Below are 16630 nucleotides of genomic sequence, written 5' to 3'. Positions count from 1 at the left end.
CTTCTATATTGCACTCTCTGTTTGACTCTCACTGAATGCAGCTGACTCGGCTGTTGACATTAGCACGGTAAACATTTGTCAGATTTACCCCAGTCAGAAAATATTCTGTACCTGCCATCCTGCTTGGCGCTTAAAGATTTTTTTTTAGCTTTCTATAATAAAGTGATTATAGGTGAAGAAAGTAGGCTGCAGGATAGTGTGTAGTGTGTTTGATCTTATTTTGATACAGAAAACAGAACTATTACATGCTTATGTGTTTGTATAAGCAGTGAGTTTGCGTGGTTATCTCAAGAGGGTGGGAATGGGCGGGCTCAGGAGGGAGACTGACCACAGACTGTTTGACTTGTTACAAGGAACATGTGTTACCTTTTTTGAAAAAAATTAAACCTTTTGTCTTGAGATAAATATAGATTTACATGCAGTTGTACGAAAGAATAGTGAGAGAGAGATCCTGTGTGCCCCTTCCTCAGTTTTACCCAGTGGTAACATCTTAGAAAACCATAGTACGCTATCACAGTCAGGGTATTGCCAGTGATACAGGCAAGGTACAGGTCGCGATACACAACGTGTCCATCGCTGGAAGGATCTCCCCTGAAGCCCTTTCTTAGCCTCTCCCAGTCTCAAATCATAATGCTCAGATAGTACAGTCGGTAAAGTTACAATAAAGCTTTGCACAGAGAATCAAGGGAAAATACCCATGGGAGAAGATGACCCATTTCGCTCTCCCCCAGCCCTATCTGTAATCCCTGGCAACCACTAATCTGTCACCCTTTGTCATTTCAAGAACGTTATGTAAATAGAATCATGTAGTATGTAACCTTTTGGACCGGTGTTTTTCACTCAGTATAATTCCCTGGAGATTCATCCAAATTGTATGTATCCATAGTTCTTTCTTTTTAATTGCTGAGTAGTATTCCATGGTTTGGATGTACCACAATTTGTTTAATCAGTTGACCCTTGAAGAACATCTGAGTTTTTTCCAGTTCTTCGCTATTACCAGTAAAGCTGCTGTGAACATATGTTTATCATTTCTCTGGGATAAATGCTAGGTCATATGGTGTATATTGCTTTTTAAGGTGAAATAAAAGGAAAAAATAAAAAGTAAAATAACTAATTATATGGTTCTTTTTCAAAGTACTCAAACCCTACATTCTTGCACATCACATACTTACCTTGATTTCTGGTGCTTTTCTCTAGCATCAAAGCAGTAACAATAATGCTATAGTTTTCCTTGTCTCTTTCATCTGGTGATCTGTGTATATATTACAGATATTAATTAACACTCACGACCCCCCAGGAGGCAAGTGATGGTTAGCTCTGGTGAAGTCAGCTCCTTTGTGGATAGTGGGTTGAGGCATAGATGTCATGAATTTGCCTAAGGTCACAGAGTGAGTCACCGTGCTGTGACTCAGACGAATTTGGATTTATTCACACTCTCTCTGTCTCCTAAATCAGCTCTTTGTAGTTATGACCTAGGTGTGAGGACACGAAAAGGGCTTTTTTCTGTGTCTGAGGTTTACTGCCTGTTCTTTAGAAGCTATGTGTACTGTGGTTAGAGCACGCAGTTTGGCAGCTGATTTGATTTTGAATCTCTCCTCCATGTGGGCAAATCATTTAACTTCTCTAAGCCTCAGTTTTGTGATTTGTGAAATGAGGATAGTGGTAGTACCTATCTTCATAGAGTCATTGCGAGAAATAAATGAGATAAGTGTGGAAAAGCAGTTAGTGCTGTCAGGTGTGTGGCAAATGTTCAATGAATATTAGATAAAAGTATTGCTTTAGGGGCCGGCCCCATGGCTGAGTGGTTAAGTTCGCGCGCTCCGCTTCAGTGGCCCAGGGTTTCAACAGTTAGGATCCTGGGCGTGGACATGGCACTGCTCATCAGGCCATGGTGAAGCGGTGTCCCACATGCCACAACTAGAAGGATCCACAACTAAAAATACACAACTATGTACCTGGGGGCTTTGGGGAGAAAAAGGAAAAATAAAATCTTAAAAAAAAAAGTATTGCTTTAAATATGTGTGTTATATTATGTGACTTGTCTTTATCAGTTGGCAGATAATTGGATAAATATCGGGATTTTTCTGCCATGTATTTAAAAACTTTGATTGCTGTTACTTTTGAGGTAAGGATACTTTCTTTGAATGCTGTTTCAAATTTAGCCTTATGTAGAATTATTTAAAAATAGGAAGTAATGTTGGATTATATTTATTGTAGTATTTATATGAAAATATTTTAAAGTTTCTTCTGTGTTATTCATATTTTTCAGGCTCATATTCATAGAAAAGAAGGAAATGATTCTAAACTATTGATTTCCTCCCTTTAATCTGCTCCCCTAAACATTACTTTCTATATTTTCTTCCTAGCATTTATTAGTACTTGAATGAAAGTATTATCACTTTTTAATTAGATAAGTAATCACGTAAGTTTTTCTTTCTTTCTTTCTTTTTTTGGTGAGGAAGATTGGCCCTGAGCTAACATCTGTTGCCAATCTTCTTTTTGCTTGAGGAAGCTTGGCCCTCAGCTAACGTCTGTGCCAGTCTTCCTCTATTTTGTATGTGGGACACTGCCACAGCATGGCTTGATGAGCAGTGTGTAGGTCTATGTCCGGTATCCAAACCCGCGAAGCCCGGGTTGCCAAAGTGGAGTGCGCACGAACTTAACCGCTACACCACTGGGCCAGCCCCTACATAAGCTTCTTGAGGGCAGGAATGTTCTTATGCACGGTGGTATCCCCAGTGCCTAGAATAGTGCTGAGTTTGTAGTAGATGTTAAATAAACGTTTGTTGGCTGTCTACCATTACTTTTGCATCCTCCCCCTCCCCTGAAGTGTTTTTTGTTTGGAAAGTTGGGGAAATGGAATCAGCTTCTACGCAGCTTGAAACGACTTGGTTCTTAAATCGAGTGCCTTATTTTGATTGGCTGAGAAGTGTGATTGGCAAGCTGGAGGGGCATCTGGACCTTTTAGCATAAGAGCTCTGCATTTAATAATTTGACTTCTCCTTTTTCTGAAGCCTGAGGGAAATTTTTCCTTTCCCTGTCCTAGTGAGCCAAGAACCTGACCTGGGCTGACTCTAACACTGGAGAACACTGAGCGCAGTATCTGCTGAGCCAAGGCCGGGGCGTCAGGCTCTGATAGGATCTGAAGGAAAAGCCTGAATTCAAATCCTGCTTTGGCTACTGACTCATCCTGCAAACCTGGAGGAATTTCTTAACGTCTTCCAGGTTTTATTTTTCTTATTTGTCTGACGAGTGATCTCGTCTGTCCTGGGGCTTGTGAGGACTCCTGGGTTCATGTTATCAAAACTTTTTACAGTGCTGTCGCTGTGGCTCGAGGGGTTTCCAGGAACTGTTGGGGGCATTGTGGTGCTCCAGGAAGGAGAGTGGGACTGCCCGTTTCCCAAAGAAAACAGAAAACAGAAAGATAGAATCCTTCGTGATTTGAAATCTGCTCTATTTCTGCCTCCTGATGTTGGTGGATGAAAGGTATGTTGTTGCCAGAGTTGTTAGGCCTGTTTGCCTGAGGCATCTGGGGTCAGTTCCCATTTCTGGGGTTAAGCTGTTTGTGCCTCTGTGAAATTGCTTCCATCAAAAGTGACTCTTTTTTTTCTTTGCTTGCTAATAGAAAATCTCTTGCCATTTTTGTGCACTTAAGGGTAGCCCTCCTGGTCTTCTTGATTCTGATGATAGCTTGAGACTTAAAAACTGAGCTTCACTTTCTTCTTGGTTCAGTGGTTTCCTCCTTGTTCTTCCTTTTGCGTTTTTGGAGATTCTTTTGTTCTCAGTGCACTGTTTCCCCCAGAGTAGTTTGCAGATAAAACTTCATTTCTTTTTCTTCATCCTTCTCGGGGAAGAGGGAGTAAGGAAGATTGTCAGTCTCAAATTTGGGACTTCGGGCTCTCTATTTCCGGTGCTGATCACACCTTGTTTTTGAGCACAAACTTGCCTGTGTCTCAGACGTTAGGTTACATCGTTGTGAGTTACTTTCGGAAGCCCTGGTAAGCAAAATCTGTAGCAGAAAAGCTGGAGCTTTCCCCTCCCCTTTATTATACTACGAGTAATTAGAATTTATTTAGTTTTGTGTCTTCAAAGTGTTTTGTAAAGTTGTTAGCCTATACCCAGTAGATGTCTGCCTTATTCTGAGTTTGTATATGAAGAACCTGGGGGAGATGGATATGAGAACAAAAAAGAGATTACATTGCTTGCTTGTCTCTTGGTAAATTTGCGGTGACATCCTTTGTACCAGGTGCTTGATTCATTGTTGCTGCTTAGCCTGACTTTCTAGATGGAGACCAGTGTGTTTTAGAGTATTTGTAGTCTGAACATCAACACTGTAGCTGAGATAGAGGTGCAGGTGCTGTCCATTAGCATTTTCTTTCTGGGTTTCTGGCTTCTTGTAAAGCAAGTGTGTATAATTTTTTTTCTCCCCTCCCCAAAGCCCCAGTACGTAGTTGCATATTCTAGTTGTAAATCTTTCTGGTTCTTCTGTGTGAGCTGCTGCCACAACATGGCTGCTGACAGACGAGTGGTGTGGTTCCGCCTGGGAACTGAACCCAGGCCACCGAAGCAGAGTGTGTTGACATTTAACCATCAGGGCTGGCTCAAGACTGTGTATAATTTTAATTCTATTGGTTTTGATTCTATAAAATTATTTCCTTCAGTTTGTCAGGTGATTAATTAGAGGTACTCTCTGATTCTGCTTCACAGCCACTGTCATCTCCTTTGCCCTCAGATTGGTATGTGCCAGACCCCCTTGTGTGAACTCCATTAGTTGTGTACTCTGGTTATTGTTGGTTCCTAACTTGGCTTTTACTTCGAAAAGTAGTAATCCTGCCTTGAGTTTTTTGTAACCCATTTCTTTTAAGATGCTCCAAGGACATTATCCCCTTAAGGTGGAAAGAGGGTGTTATTACTTTCAGTTTATAGGTGGAGGAAAAGCTGAAGTTCAGCAGGAGTGTGATTTGTCCAAGATTATATAACAACTCAGTGGTAAAAGTCAGTCATTGAAGCTTCTTACCTCTTAGTCTTATCTTTACTCATTAAATCACATCTCTTTTATATCTGTACTCTCAAGCTTGAAAGATATAATATCCCATATTCCCATCCCTGCCTGTTTACTTTGTTCGAAATATGCTGGGTTTCAAACATGAGGATAAAAAAGTGTTGCTTCCATTGCTAAGGTATGTAAGTTTTTAGGTTTTTTCCCCCTGTGGTAGTGGTGGGGATGCCTTTGCCCTGGACATGCTCTGTTGCCTGGCCTTGTCGTGATTAATGACATGTGCATAATGAAATGACTGGTTGAGAATGGTACAGAGTTTTCTCTTTTCAGTGATATTTGACTTGTGGAACTGGAACTTATCAGCACCACCCCATAACTGACCACATTTTTTTTTTCATCTAGATGTTGCTGTTATGAGAGTTTGGGGTTTGTTTTGGGTTTTCCTCATAACTGGATATAAATACAAACACATATTCGTTCTGTTCTGTGCTAGGCACTGTGCTAGGTACTGGGCCTATGACTGACATGGTTTTGTCCTCAGAGCTTGTAGTCTAGTAAGGAAGAAAGAGTCCCAACAGGGAACTACACTGGCTTTTAGGTGGATAGTGGTTTAGTTATCTGTTGCTGTACACAAACCACCTCTAGTATGTGTTTTTTCCAGCACCACCAAGCATTTCTCCAGTTCTCAGCACACTGACTGGGTGTCCTACAATTTAACTCAGTTCTCACACTCTCTACCTGGAGATAGTGTCAGATCCCACCGGTTTAAGGGCTCGGCTCCACAAAACTGCACCCCCTCCCCAACTTTCGATGCCAATTGCAAGTCCAGGTTGTCACCTGTGCTTCTGATTGACTGGCTGTAGATGGAAGTTCCTGTGACCCTCTCCTTGGATTCAAGTAATTTGCTCGAATTACTTGAGAGCGGCTCACAGAACTAAAACATTTACTTATGTTTTCCAGTTTTTTTTTTTTTGGGGAAGATTAGCCCTGAGTTAACATCTGTGCCCATCTTCCTCTACTTTATATGTGGGACGCCTACCACAGCATGGCTTGCCAAGCAGTGCCACGTCTGCACCCGGGATCCTAACTGGCGAACCCTGGGCCGCCGAGAAGCAGAACATATGAACTTAACCACTGCACCACCGGGCTGGCCCCTCATTTACCAGTTTTTTATAAAGGATGCAGATGAACAGCCAGATGAAGAGGTACATAGATCCAAAAGGGTCCCAAGCGCAGGAACTTCTGTCCCCATGGAACTGGGGTGCGTCACCCTCCCGGTAGGTGGATGTGTTCACCAACTTGAAAGTTCATCAAATCTTGTTGTTCAAGAGTTTTTCTAGAGCTAAATCTGCAGGCCTCCCTAACTCCCTTCCCCTTCCCAGAGGCTGGAGGCTGAAAGTGCCAATACTCTAATCATTGGTCTTTCTGGTGACCAGCCCCATCCTGGGGCTATCAGGGACCCCACCACAAGTCACCTCGTTAGCATAAGCTAGAAGGGGGCTTCTTATGAATGACAAAAGACACTGCTGCCCCTCAGGAAATTCCAAGGGGTTTAGGAGCTTTTTGCCTGGAATGGTGAAGAAGATCAAATATGTACCATCATGAGCTGCATAACAACATTTCGGTCAACAAAGGACCACACATAGGACAGTGGTCCCCTAAGAGAAGTGCCATACGGTCTAAGTGTGTAGTAGGCTCTACCATCTAGGTTTGTGTAAGTACACTCTGATGTTCACACAGTGACAAAATCGCCTAACGACATATCTCTCAGAACATATCCTATCCTGAATTCCTGGGTTAGGAATTTGGGCAGGGCTCATCTGAATGGTTCTTCTGCTCTGTGTTGCATCACTTGGGGTCACTCATTTGTCTGCTTTCAGCTGGTGGCTGGGCTGGGTTAGAGGGTTCAGTAGGATTTCAACTCATTGGTCTGGTTCATTGATAGTCTTCCCTGTGGCCTCTCTCTCTCCAAGTGGTGTCTTATCATCCAGGGCTTCTCTACCGGGTCACTCTCTCCAACAGGACATGCTGAATTTCCTTGCAGCTTGGCGGTTGGCTTCCGAGAGTGAAAGTGGAAACTGCCAGGCCTGGAACTGGCACATCATCACTTCTGCCACATTCAATAGTCAGAACAAGTCATGCAAGGGGAGAGAAATACATTCTCATCTCTTTTTTTTTTTGAGGAAGATTAGCCCTGAGCTAACTGCTGCCAGTCCTCCTCTTTTTGCTGAGGAAGACTGGCTCTGAGCTAACATCTGTGCCTATCTTCCTCTATTTTGTATGTGGGATGCCTGCCACGGCATGGCGTGCCAAGCAGTGCCATGTCTGCACCTGGGATCCGAACCGGCAAACCCTGGGCCACCGAAGCGGAATGTGCGCGTTTAACCGCTGCACCACTGGGCCGGCCCCCATTCTCATCTCTTGATGGGTAGAGCAGCATGGGAGTAGGATAGGAAGGAATTGGTGGCAGCTGTCTTTGCAGAGAATCTAGCCCAGGCAGGTAAATTAAGTTAGTTATAGAGAATCTTGATTTGGGACCAACTCTGGCAGTGCAGGGAGGTCACTAGCACTTGTGTCTGCCATGTGGATGAGAACGGGTTGGCTTGAAACCATAAGAAGACTCAAGTGTGTTTATGTCATATTTCATGTTTGACAAAAGGGTATGCACAGGTTTGACAGTATGCACGATCACATCCTCTATTGATTATATATATATATATATATATATTTATTGAGGTTATGATAGTTTAGGACCTTGTGAAATTTCAGTCGTACATTATTATTTGTCAGTCATATTATAGGTGCGCCACTTCACCCTGTGTGCCCACCTGCCAGCCCCCTTTCCCCTGGTAACCACTAATCTCTTTTCTTTGTCCATGTGTTTGTTTATCTCCTGGATGTGAGTGGAATCATACATATTTCGTCTTTCTCTATCTGACTTATTTTGCTTACCATAATACCTCAAGGTCCATCCATGTTGTGAGTGGGACAATTTTATCCTTTTTTATGGCTGAGTAGTCCATTGTGTATATATACCATATCTTCTTTATCCAGTCATGAGTTGATTGATTATATTTTTTAATATTTATGTTCTATCCTGGTTGACAAAGTAAATTTACTGTGACATCTCTATTTCCTGATAGGTAATTTTTCTTATTTTGATGGAGTTCGTAGTTTTGTAGGGTAAATTCATAGTAGCCGAATTTCATGATAGAGTCTCATTTGGCACTTTATCAAACTCAAGAGTTATTTGTGGTCAAAGGTTTTGAAGTCCCGTTTTCTCTCAAAAACTGTGTAAATGAATTACTGTAAAGGAAAGATTGAGAATTTTTTTTTGTTTTTCCTCTGCATCATTCTTTAATTTCTTCAACTTTGAGGAAATGAACATTCAAAATAGAAAGCCAGCAGATTTCCAGTTGATCCTGTAAGGTAGTGAACATTGATGGAGGGCCTAACACATGAAATAGGATACGAGGTTTTATCTCAGGCGTCAGGGAGTTTTCTGCAGTAATTAAGTATCTAGACTGTGGAGCCAGACTGCCTGGGTTTGAATCCTGAATCCACCACCGACAGTGTGGTTTGTTCTCCTGGGACCTCACGCACCTGATGGGGGGGCTGTGAGGACTAGAAATGAGTTACTTTATGTAAAGTGCTGAGAACAGTGCCGGGGGCACGAAAAGCACTGTGAAAGTGTTAGTTGTTATTATTTTAACCATTATCTCATGGTTTTTTTTTTTTTAAAAAAGGTGACAGTGGTAAGTCCTTTTATATGAAAGGGTATGGAGAACTCTGCAGTGGACAGTCTCATTTTGCCTAGAATTTGTCTTAAATTAATTTGCCTGATTGTTTACAGGACTTTGTGGCCCCCAAAAGTTTATTTTTCTTATTGCCATTTTAATTTTAATTCTTTATTACAGAATGAAATTATCATTCTAGTATAAACATTGGAATTATATAATAGTGAGCACTTTTCATATGGTAAATCTTTTGATCCTCATGGTAGCCTTATCATATACATACTATCAGTAGTCATGTTGTACAGATGAAGAAACTGAAGTATGAGGAGGTTAAGTAACCATTCCAAGAAACCTTCATATACCAAGAAAACGACAAAGCTGGGATTAAAGCAGCCAGTCTGATTTCAGGGCCCATATACCACTAAACTCTTACTTAGAAATTATGGCTAAAAAAATAAAATAAACACTACTTAACATTTCTCTATCTAGATTTAACCACAGTTAGCACATCCTAGGCTGTCCTTTAGTTGTCTGCACACCGTAGGTACACAGTTCAGGTAGTGGTTGAAGTTGTTCTGCTTGCAGGTGTGTTTGCCTTCCGATTGTGTTAGCTGTTTACACTTCTAGATTTGTGATGCTTTGCCCCAAATTCCCTGCCCCCGTGTAAGTTCAGTCTTGTCTAGGTGTCAGGCAAGAGCTGTGTGGAGGCAGGTAATGTTGCTGGCTGTGGTGCTCACGTTTGGCACTTGGATCCTAGATGGTGTCATTTGAAGTGTCCTGAAATGCCTTGTAGAAAGTCCTGTTGATGAAAACAAAGCCACCAATTGTAGAAAGCCCTGTGTGTTTCCACCCACATGGAGTTTCTAAAGGGTACTGGGTCACTTTTAGGCCTCCCATTAATGGTCTGACATTTTTCAGTTAATTTTCCAGTTGTTGTGAGAACTTTACATATGCAAGTGATCCTAGATTTAGTATGTAAAGGATCTTTTTTTCTTTTAAAGAGTTAAGCTGGGGTTGAATCCTGTGTGTTGTGGAATGTATGCTGGTATGACAGAAGTGGTCTGACTCCTGGGCTTCGCCTGCGTGGGCGCAGTGGAGGGATGCAGCTCCTCAGGTAAACGAGGTGGTTGGATTCCGTTTGAACAGTGCCTTCCAGGTCTTCAGATAGTTCTCTGCTTCCCCCCTCTGAATGCTGTTGGAAGGGAGGCTGAGGGTCTGAATTATCAGCCAGGCTGCAGATAGAGCTTAAAGTTGTTCATTCTGTTTTTTAATTCACTTTACTTATTTAATTTATTTTTGCCAAATCTCATTAATTATTTTTGCTACACAAATCTCCTTTATTTTCCTGAATGCTGTTTACTTTGTTGTCTGGTAACAGCTTTGAAGTGTTTCTTAGAAATCTGCTCCTCTTAGGAGTTGTGCCATCTTGGGTCTCTGGGGTTTTACTGGCCGTATTGTTTGGTGAGGGAAACCAGAGTGAGCCCCAGAGAGGATTGAGTGCTAATGACAACAGTAACTCTCCACCACTCTTTTCTTACTGGAGCCTCGCAGCAACCCGATGAAGCAGATATTGCGATTCCTGTTTTACAAGGAGGGAGCTGAGTCTCGGAGAGGTTAAGTAACTTGCCCCAAGTCAAATAGCTGGAATGTGGAGTAAATGCTGACATCAGATGATCAAATTGCAAGGGACCCCGGAACTCTAACTTTGAGTTCCCACCTGGTTGTGGCATACTCTCTAGGCGATTTCTATTAGTAGTCGTTAAGTATAATTATGTCTTACAATTAAGCGCAGAAAATCTTGAAAGGTGGTTTATCTTCCCATCTTTTTAGAGTGCTCAGTCATGTTATGTGGAAGTTGGGGGTGGGAATGGGGTAGAATCTTGGCATTTGTGTTATGTACGCATCCCAGTTGCCTCCTTTTGGTTCTACTTGCATAAAGCTTTTGGTGATTCAGAATTGATTCTGGGGACTGTGTAAAGGCATCACAAAGCCTCTTCCTGGCACCCTTTGTCCCAGTCTGGTTTAAGGGACAGATTGGGAAACTTGTTTCTTCCTCCTATTTAGAAAGAGGAATGAAAAACACACTTGACTGGCACTTCCTCCTCGCGACAGGCCTGTCTGACTTCAGTTGCTTTAGCGCCTTTTGTTCTTTATAGAGAGCAAAGTAAAAATCTCTTCTCAGGTGGCTGTAAGGAGTCTTTCAGGAGAGAAGTTCTTATCCTTTTAAAGGAACAGAGCAAATATTTTTCTTCAGACAAAAGAGAGACTGTGCAATTGTTTGAGTCCCTTTGACTTGTTGCCATCAGTCAGACTTTCTCTGGTTTGAACTTTTAGTGTGTTTGGGTCCCTGGGAGTTGATAGACAAGCTGTCTGGCAGTCCTGAGCTTTAGTTTGTAGTTTTCTTGATCAGTGGTCTTTGTAGTAGCTCTTCCCTTTCCCTTGATCTCTGTAGGAACTTGAAGTTGCATCCCAGTTTTCTAAATTGTGCCATGTTTCTGACCTATATTTTCTTCTTCCTCTTGAGTTATACAAGATCAGAAGGTCAGATTTTTTTTAAGGGATTGGACTGCTGCTGTTTTTACCACATTTTAGGTTATAAATGGTTCAAATGTATTTCTTTGAAAGTACTTTTATGTTGCACTGTTAGGGTAAGGGAGCCTCAAAACTCATTTCTTCTGAGCTTTTCTATATTAGGTAAAAGAATTATAGGCTCAAAAAAAATTACAGACTCAGTAAAGGGTTAAGGTGAACTAATGGGAACTCTATTTCTGGCACCTTGCTGGTTAGTAATTATTCAGCTGTGTGGCAGTTTCACTTCCAGACTTTTGGTGCTAAACCATGAGTTGTCAGGGTCGCCAAGGAGATTATTTCCTTCCAGTTAGTTCATCCGTAGTTTATTCAGGAGGTTGGCCTGCAGCATGTTGACATTTTCAGTGTGTACATATTTATATCATGCACTAATGAGGCATGAGAGCTATACCATGGGGGTAGAGGCTAGAGTTCGTTCCTTTGTCCCTCCTTAGGGAACTTTCTGCTGTATGTGACAAGGAACTTGGAGCTGTCTTTCTGTAGAATCTTTCTAACTTTTTGCATATTAATATTCCAGGAAGAAAACTCCTTTCAGCACATGCTATAAATATTTTTCCTTCTGTCTATATTTGGATACACTAGTTGTGTACTTTTTAGATTGCAACCTTCGTGAAATGTAAAGAGACAATTGTTGTTTGACGTTTTGAAATAAGCATTTAAATTTAAAAAGTGAAAAGAACACTGCCTTTTCTAATTATTAAATTATGTATAATCCCACCACCCCAAAACAACCATGGTTATTATTTTTTATATTTCTTTTGTGCCATTATTCTCCAAGATTTTTTTAAACAAAATTGAGATCATGCTGTGTGTGTAATTTTGTATTCTGCTTTTTTCACTTAACATGTATTTTCACGTCATTAAATTTTTAAAAATAAATGTTGAATAGGTAAAAATGACATAAAACAAAAACATTGAGAAGGCTCGCTTTCATCTTTGTCTCCATTCACCTTGTCCCTTCAGTCCCTAATAAGTGACTATTAATTTCTCCTCTTATTCAAGAGGTAGCATTACTATATATATTGTTCTGTGCTTTGCTTTTCCCCGCTCTTAACAAGGTATCTTGGAGATCTCTTGTTATCAGTACCCAGAGAATCTTCCTTTCTGTAAATTAGTCCTCTAGTCCCCTTCAGAGAGATATTTTTGTTGTCCCCAGGTTTTTCTATTACAAACAACAAGACAGAAGTCATAATTAAAGGGGAAAAAATTAAGCATTTACCCTGCTTCAGTTAGTACGGGAAAGTTTTTTTCCCAGAAGAATCCCAGGTAAAAAATATAGAAATAGGGGCTGGCTGGTGGCGCAGCGGTTAAGTTCGCATGTTCTGCTTTGACGGCCCAGGGTTTGCTGGTTCGGATCCCGGGTGCAGACATGGCACCACTCAGCAAGCCATGCTGTGATAGGCGTCCCACATATAAAGTAGAGGAAGATGTTAGCTCAGGGCCAGTCTTCCTCAGCAAAAAGAGGAGGATTGGCAGCAGATTTTAGCTCAGGGCTGATCTTCCTTAAAAAAAAATGTAGAAATAATGATGGAATTAGAACATCATATTTTTCAGCCCCCAAATGAAATAATTTAAGAAGGAATCATCGATGACTGCTAAACGGTTAAGCAAAAGGTTGAGGACGAACAGGATATTCACATGGTGCCAAATGTTAGCCACAGATTGCTAATTGTAAAGGTGGAGTAGACCTTTCTAAAAAGAGCTCTGGCTGTTACAGACTCAACCAAGTGATCACATTTTGCCAAGTGGTCACATAATTTACCAAGTGCCACTAAGCAGGACAGTCTGAGCACATATGCTGCCTGATATGCTGCATCATGAAATACATAGATAGCATAACCTGTGAAGCATCCTAGCCGACAACGCTTAGCCTAAATCTCATCAGTCTCTTAGACCTAGCCTTTTTTACAGGAAATATAAGGGATGGAGAGGCAAACTAAATGGCACTGTGAAGGAACAATCAGGCAAAACTAGGATGTAAGACATTCTGTAAGTCAGCTGTCCTGGTCTTTTTAAGAAGCTTGTGTTGTAAATAAATAAACAAACAAACATAAAACCAATCAAAAGAAGACTTGGAGGCCATTCTAGAATAAAAGAGACTAAAGAGACATAACATCCTCATTCGTCGCTTAGTCTTGATTAGATTCTGGATTTTTTTTTTAAAAAGCCAACTATTAAAGAATTTTTTTTTTTAAAGATTGGCACCTGAGCTACCAACTGTTGCCAATCTTCTTTTTTTTTCCCTGCTTTTTTCTCCCCACATCCCCCCAGTACACAGTTGCATACTCTAGTTGTGGCACGTGGGACGCCACCTCAACATGGCCTAATGAGCAGTGCCATGTCCACGCCCAGGATCCAAACCCTGGGTTGCCGAAGTGGAGCGCGCAAACTTAACCATTTGGCCACCGGGCTGGCCCCCTAAAGACCTTTTCTGGACAGTTGGGGACATTTGGATGAGGACTGAATATTAGAGATAATAGGTATGATAATGGAATTATGGATATGAAGCCAAATGTCCTTATTTCGAGGAGATGCACAGTGAGGTATAGAGGGTTTCAGTGTCTTGATGCCTGCTGAAATGGTCCAGAAGAAGGATTAAAAACAACCCATGTATAGCTATATCCCTATCCATGGAGCTAGATAAAGCAAATTTGACAAATTATTAACAATGCTTGAGTCTAAGTGGTGAATAGTGTGTGTTTATTCTGTCTTTTCAGCTTTTTTGTATATTTGAAACTTTTCCGAATAGAGTTGAGGAAACAGTGCTGCAAGGAATAATATTTACATACGTATTCTTTTGAAACGCCATTTTATTGGGCTGCATACTCCATTGTATAGAGGAGCCACATTCTTCAATTGTAGCATGCATGTGTATTTTGCTGCTAGTTGACATTTTAGTAGAATTTTTCTTTCTTTTTTGATAGCTTTATGCCCCTTCAGGCTTGTGGTGGGTGAGAAAAAGGAACTGAAGTTTTCTTCTTCTCTTTCCTCCTCCATCCTCTACTTTGGGATGTTAGTGGAGAAGAGAATAAGAGAGCGAGAAAGGTACCCCACAGTAGTCCTTACGTCCTTGCTTTTGGGCAGTGGATAGAGTTGAAGCTGCTACTTCAGAACCATACCTCAGGTAATAGCCTTTTAAACTCAGTTACCTGTCGTGTAGTTTGGAGGCTGCCCAGGTGACTAGGAGGGGTGCCAGCAACTAGGCAAGCGGCGGGGCACGGAGTGGGAGGGCAGGTGTGGTGTTGTGTTTTATTTTGACAGGTTTTTAGACCTTTTTATTAGTAGCAGAAGTTCTTCCTGCCTGATAAAAATAATAACAGAATAACTGCTTTCGAGAATTGTCTGTTCTTTAGATATGAGGCTGAGCTATGGAGGATATGAGAGGAATTTAAGGATGAAATATTTTTGGAAGAAGAGTCCTGGGAGAAGGGTCTTTTCTGAGAAAGTGTCTTTAAATGTGAAAAGAATACTTTCCTCTTTGAGCTAGACTTGCATCTGCTGTGGGCAGCTTCTCTGGTGGTCCTTTGACATTAATATCCATACCTTAGGTTTCCATGAAGACAACTTACAAGGACCTGAATGGCCTCCTTTTAGCTGCTTCAGCGTGTGGAGCTGTTGCTTGCTCCTTCTCTTCCTGTGCCTGGTGTGACAGTGGCTACTGAGCGCCATGAAGGTCGTTCCAGAGAAGAATGCTGTGCGGATACTCTGGGGGCGAGAACGGGGCACTCGAGCCTTCGGAGCTCAGCGGCTTCTGCAGGAGCTGGTGGAAGATAAAACCCGATGGATGAAATGGGAGGGCAAGGTAAGAAAAATGGATATTTTTGACATATGATTTGTATGGGTGATAGTAGAATGGGGCATTAGAATGAGTTAATGACATAGAGTTAGGGTGTAATTTATTTTGTGTAGGAGAATTGATATATCTAACTTAGGGAGTTTTTTACAAGTTTGGAAGAATTTATGGGCTAAAAATATCTTTTTCCTTTAGAGCTAGACATTTTTCCTAAAGGTAATTTAGATTTACCTCTCTCAGTTTGTAGCTTGATCACAGTCCCCAGTTTTTAAGCTTACACTGTGAATGCTAATGTAGAATGGTTCATGTGCTTTTGACATAGAGTAAGCCATAGCTTATAAATAATGTATTTTAACTTTTCTTTTTCCCAGAGGGTTGAACTGCCGGATAGTCCGCGCTCTACCTTCTTATTGGCCTTCAGCCCAGACAGGTACCTCGTACTTCTCTATAACTTAACCTAAGACGTGTGACAGCATTGCTTTCTGTATATGCGGCCTAGCTTGATCTTCTAAGTCAAATCCCTTCAGATACTGCTCTTTGAAGTATTGTGTGAACAGAGCTTTGCCAGTGTATCAGAAAGGGATAGAAAGTAGATGAGCAGTGCTAACCATAAAAATAATGGGAATAAGCAAAGGAAACTATGAACATCAAGGATCAAAACTTGGAAAGTTTCTCAATAACAGTCCTTTGCCTGTGTGATATAGGCCACCAATGGCGTGATAGTTTTCCCAGCTGGAAAAAATACTCTCTGAAGGAGTATTTATTTGTCATCTGGGAACAGTGTGGAGAAGCCAAAAGCTTCTAAAGATCAGAATATTTCTGTTCTTTGTAACTCTAAGGTGTGGTTTTTTTCATGCTGGGACGGGAAATAGTATCAATTTTCTCTGTTGTCCAAAGTTGATAAAGTCTGTTACCCTCCCACATGCTTCACACTCACTTCCTACTCTTTGATTCCCTAGGACTCTCTTGGCCTCCACCCACGTGAATCATAATATCTATATTACGGAGGTGAAGACTGGCAAGTGTGTTCATTCTCTGATTGGACACCGCCGCACTCCATGGTGTGTCACTTTTCATCCCACCATCTCAGGCCTTATTGCTTCTGGTTGCCTGGATGGGGAGGTTAGGATTTGGGATTTACATGTAAGTATTTCCTTTTCTTAGGTGTTCTTAATGCAGAGACTTGTTTCCCATTGGGTTCTTAACTCTGGAGGAGAGACGAGCCAGGTTCTTAGGACTGCATCGGACTGAGTGGTAGTCATTGCCCGCTTAATTGATAGGAAGTCTAGCCCATAGTCCTCTATTCTAAGATGAACATCTCTTTGTTCTTCCATCTCCCCATTCTGACATACAACAGGAGGCTCTAAGACGTGTTCAGGATGGATTTCTGTTGTCTGAGAGCAAGGATTGTACTGTACTGTGATCATGATCATCACAGTAATATTGCTCCTTGTCATGGTGATCAGGTAGTGGGTTGTTGTGCATCATGTCATGCACCAAGCTTGAGTTTTC

General features: G+C 41.5%; 1 protein-coding gene across 32 annotated transcripts in view; it reads left to right on the top strand.

The window, feature by feature from the left end:
- AMBRA1 (autophagy and beclin 1 regulator 1) overlaps nucleotides 1-16630 on the top strand; it is a 157876-nt gene that overhangs the window by 13558 nt on the left and 127688 nt on the right. For 19 of the 32 annotated variants that reach the window (XR_011423858.1, XR_011423860.1, XR_011423859.1 and 16 more), the window contains exons 2-4: nucleotides 14874-15127; nucleotides 15490-15548; nucleotides 16078-16261. Coding sequence is in view for 28 of the 32 variants with exons in the window: in XM_005598071.4 (XP_005598128.1) it covers nucleotides 14993-15127; nucleotides 15490-15548; nucleotides 16078-16261 (378 nt within the window). In the remaining 4 variants the exon portion in view is untranslated. Of the gene's footprint in view, nucleotides 1-3046; nucleotides 3487-6043; nucleotides 6277-9737; nucleotides 9851-14873; nucleotides 15128-15489; nucleotides 15549-16077; nucleotides 16262-16630 lie in introns of those variants that run through there. The other 13 variants (XM_070229423.1, XM_070229417.1, XM_070229406.1 and 10 more) reach the window with 6 other exon arrangements.

Source organism: Equus caballus, chromosome 12 (assembly GCF_041296265.1).
Source record: "Equus caballus isolate H_3958 breed thoroughbred chromosome 12, TB-T2T, whole genome shotgun sequence".
Lineage (NCBI taxonomy): Eukaryota > Metazoa > Chordata > Mammalia > Perissodactyla > Equidae > Equus > Equus caballus.
The sequence above is the reverse complement of the archived record's forward strand: the minus strand, read 5'-3'. Positions and strand labels throughout refer to the sequence as shown.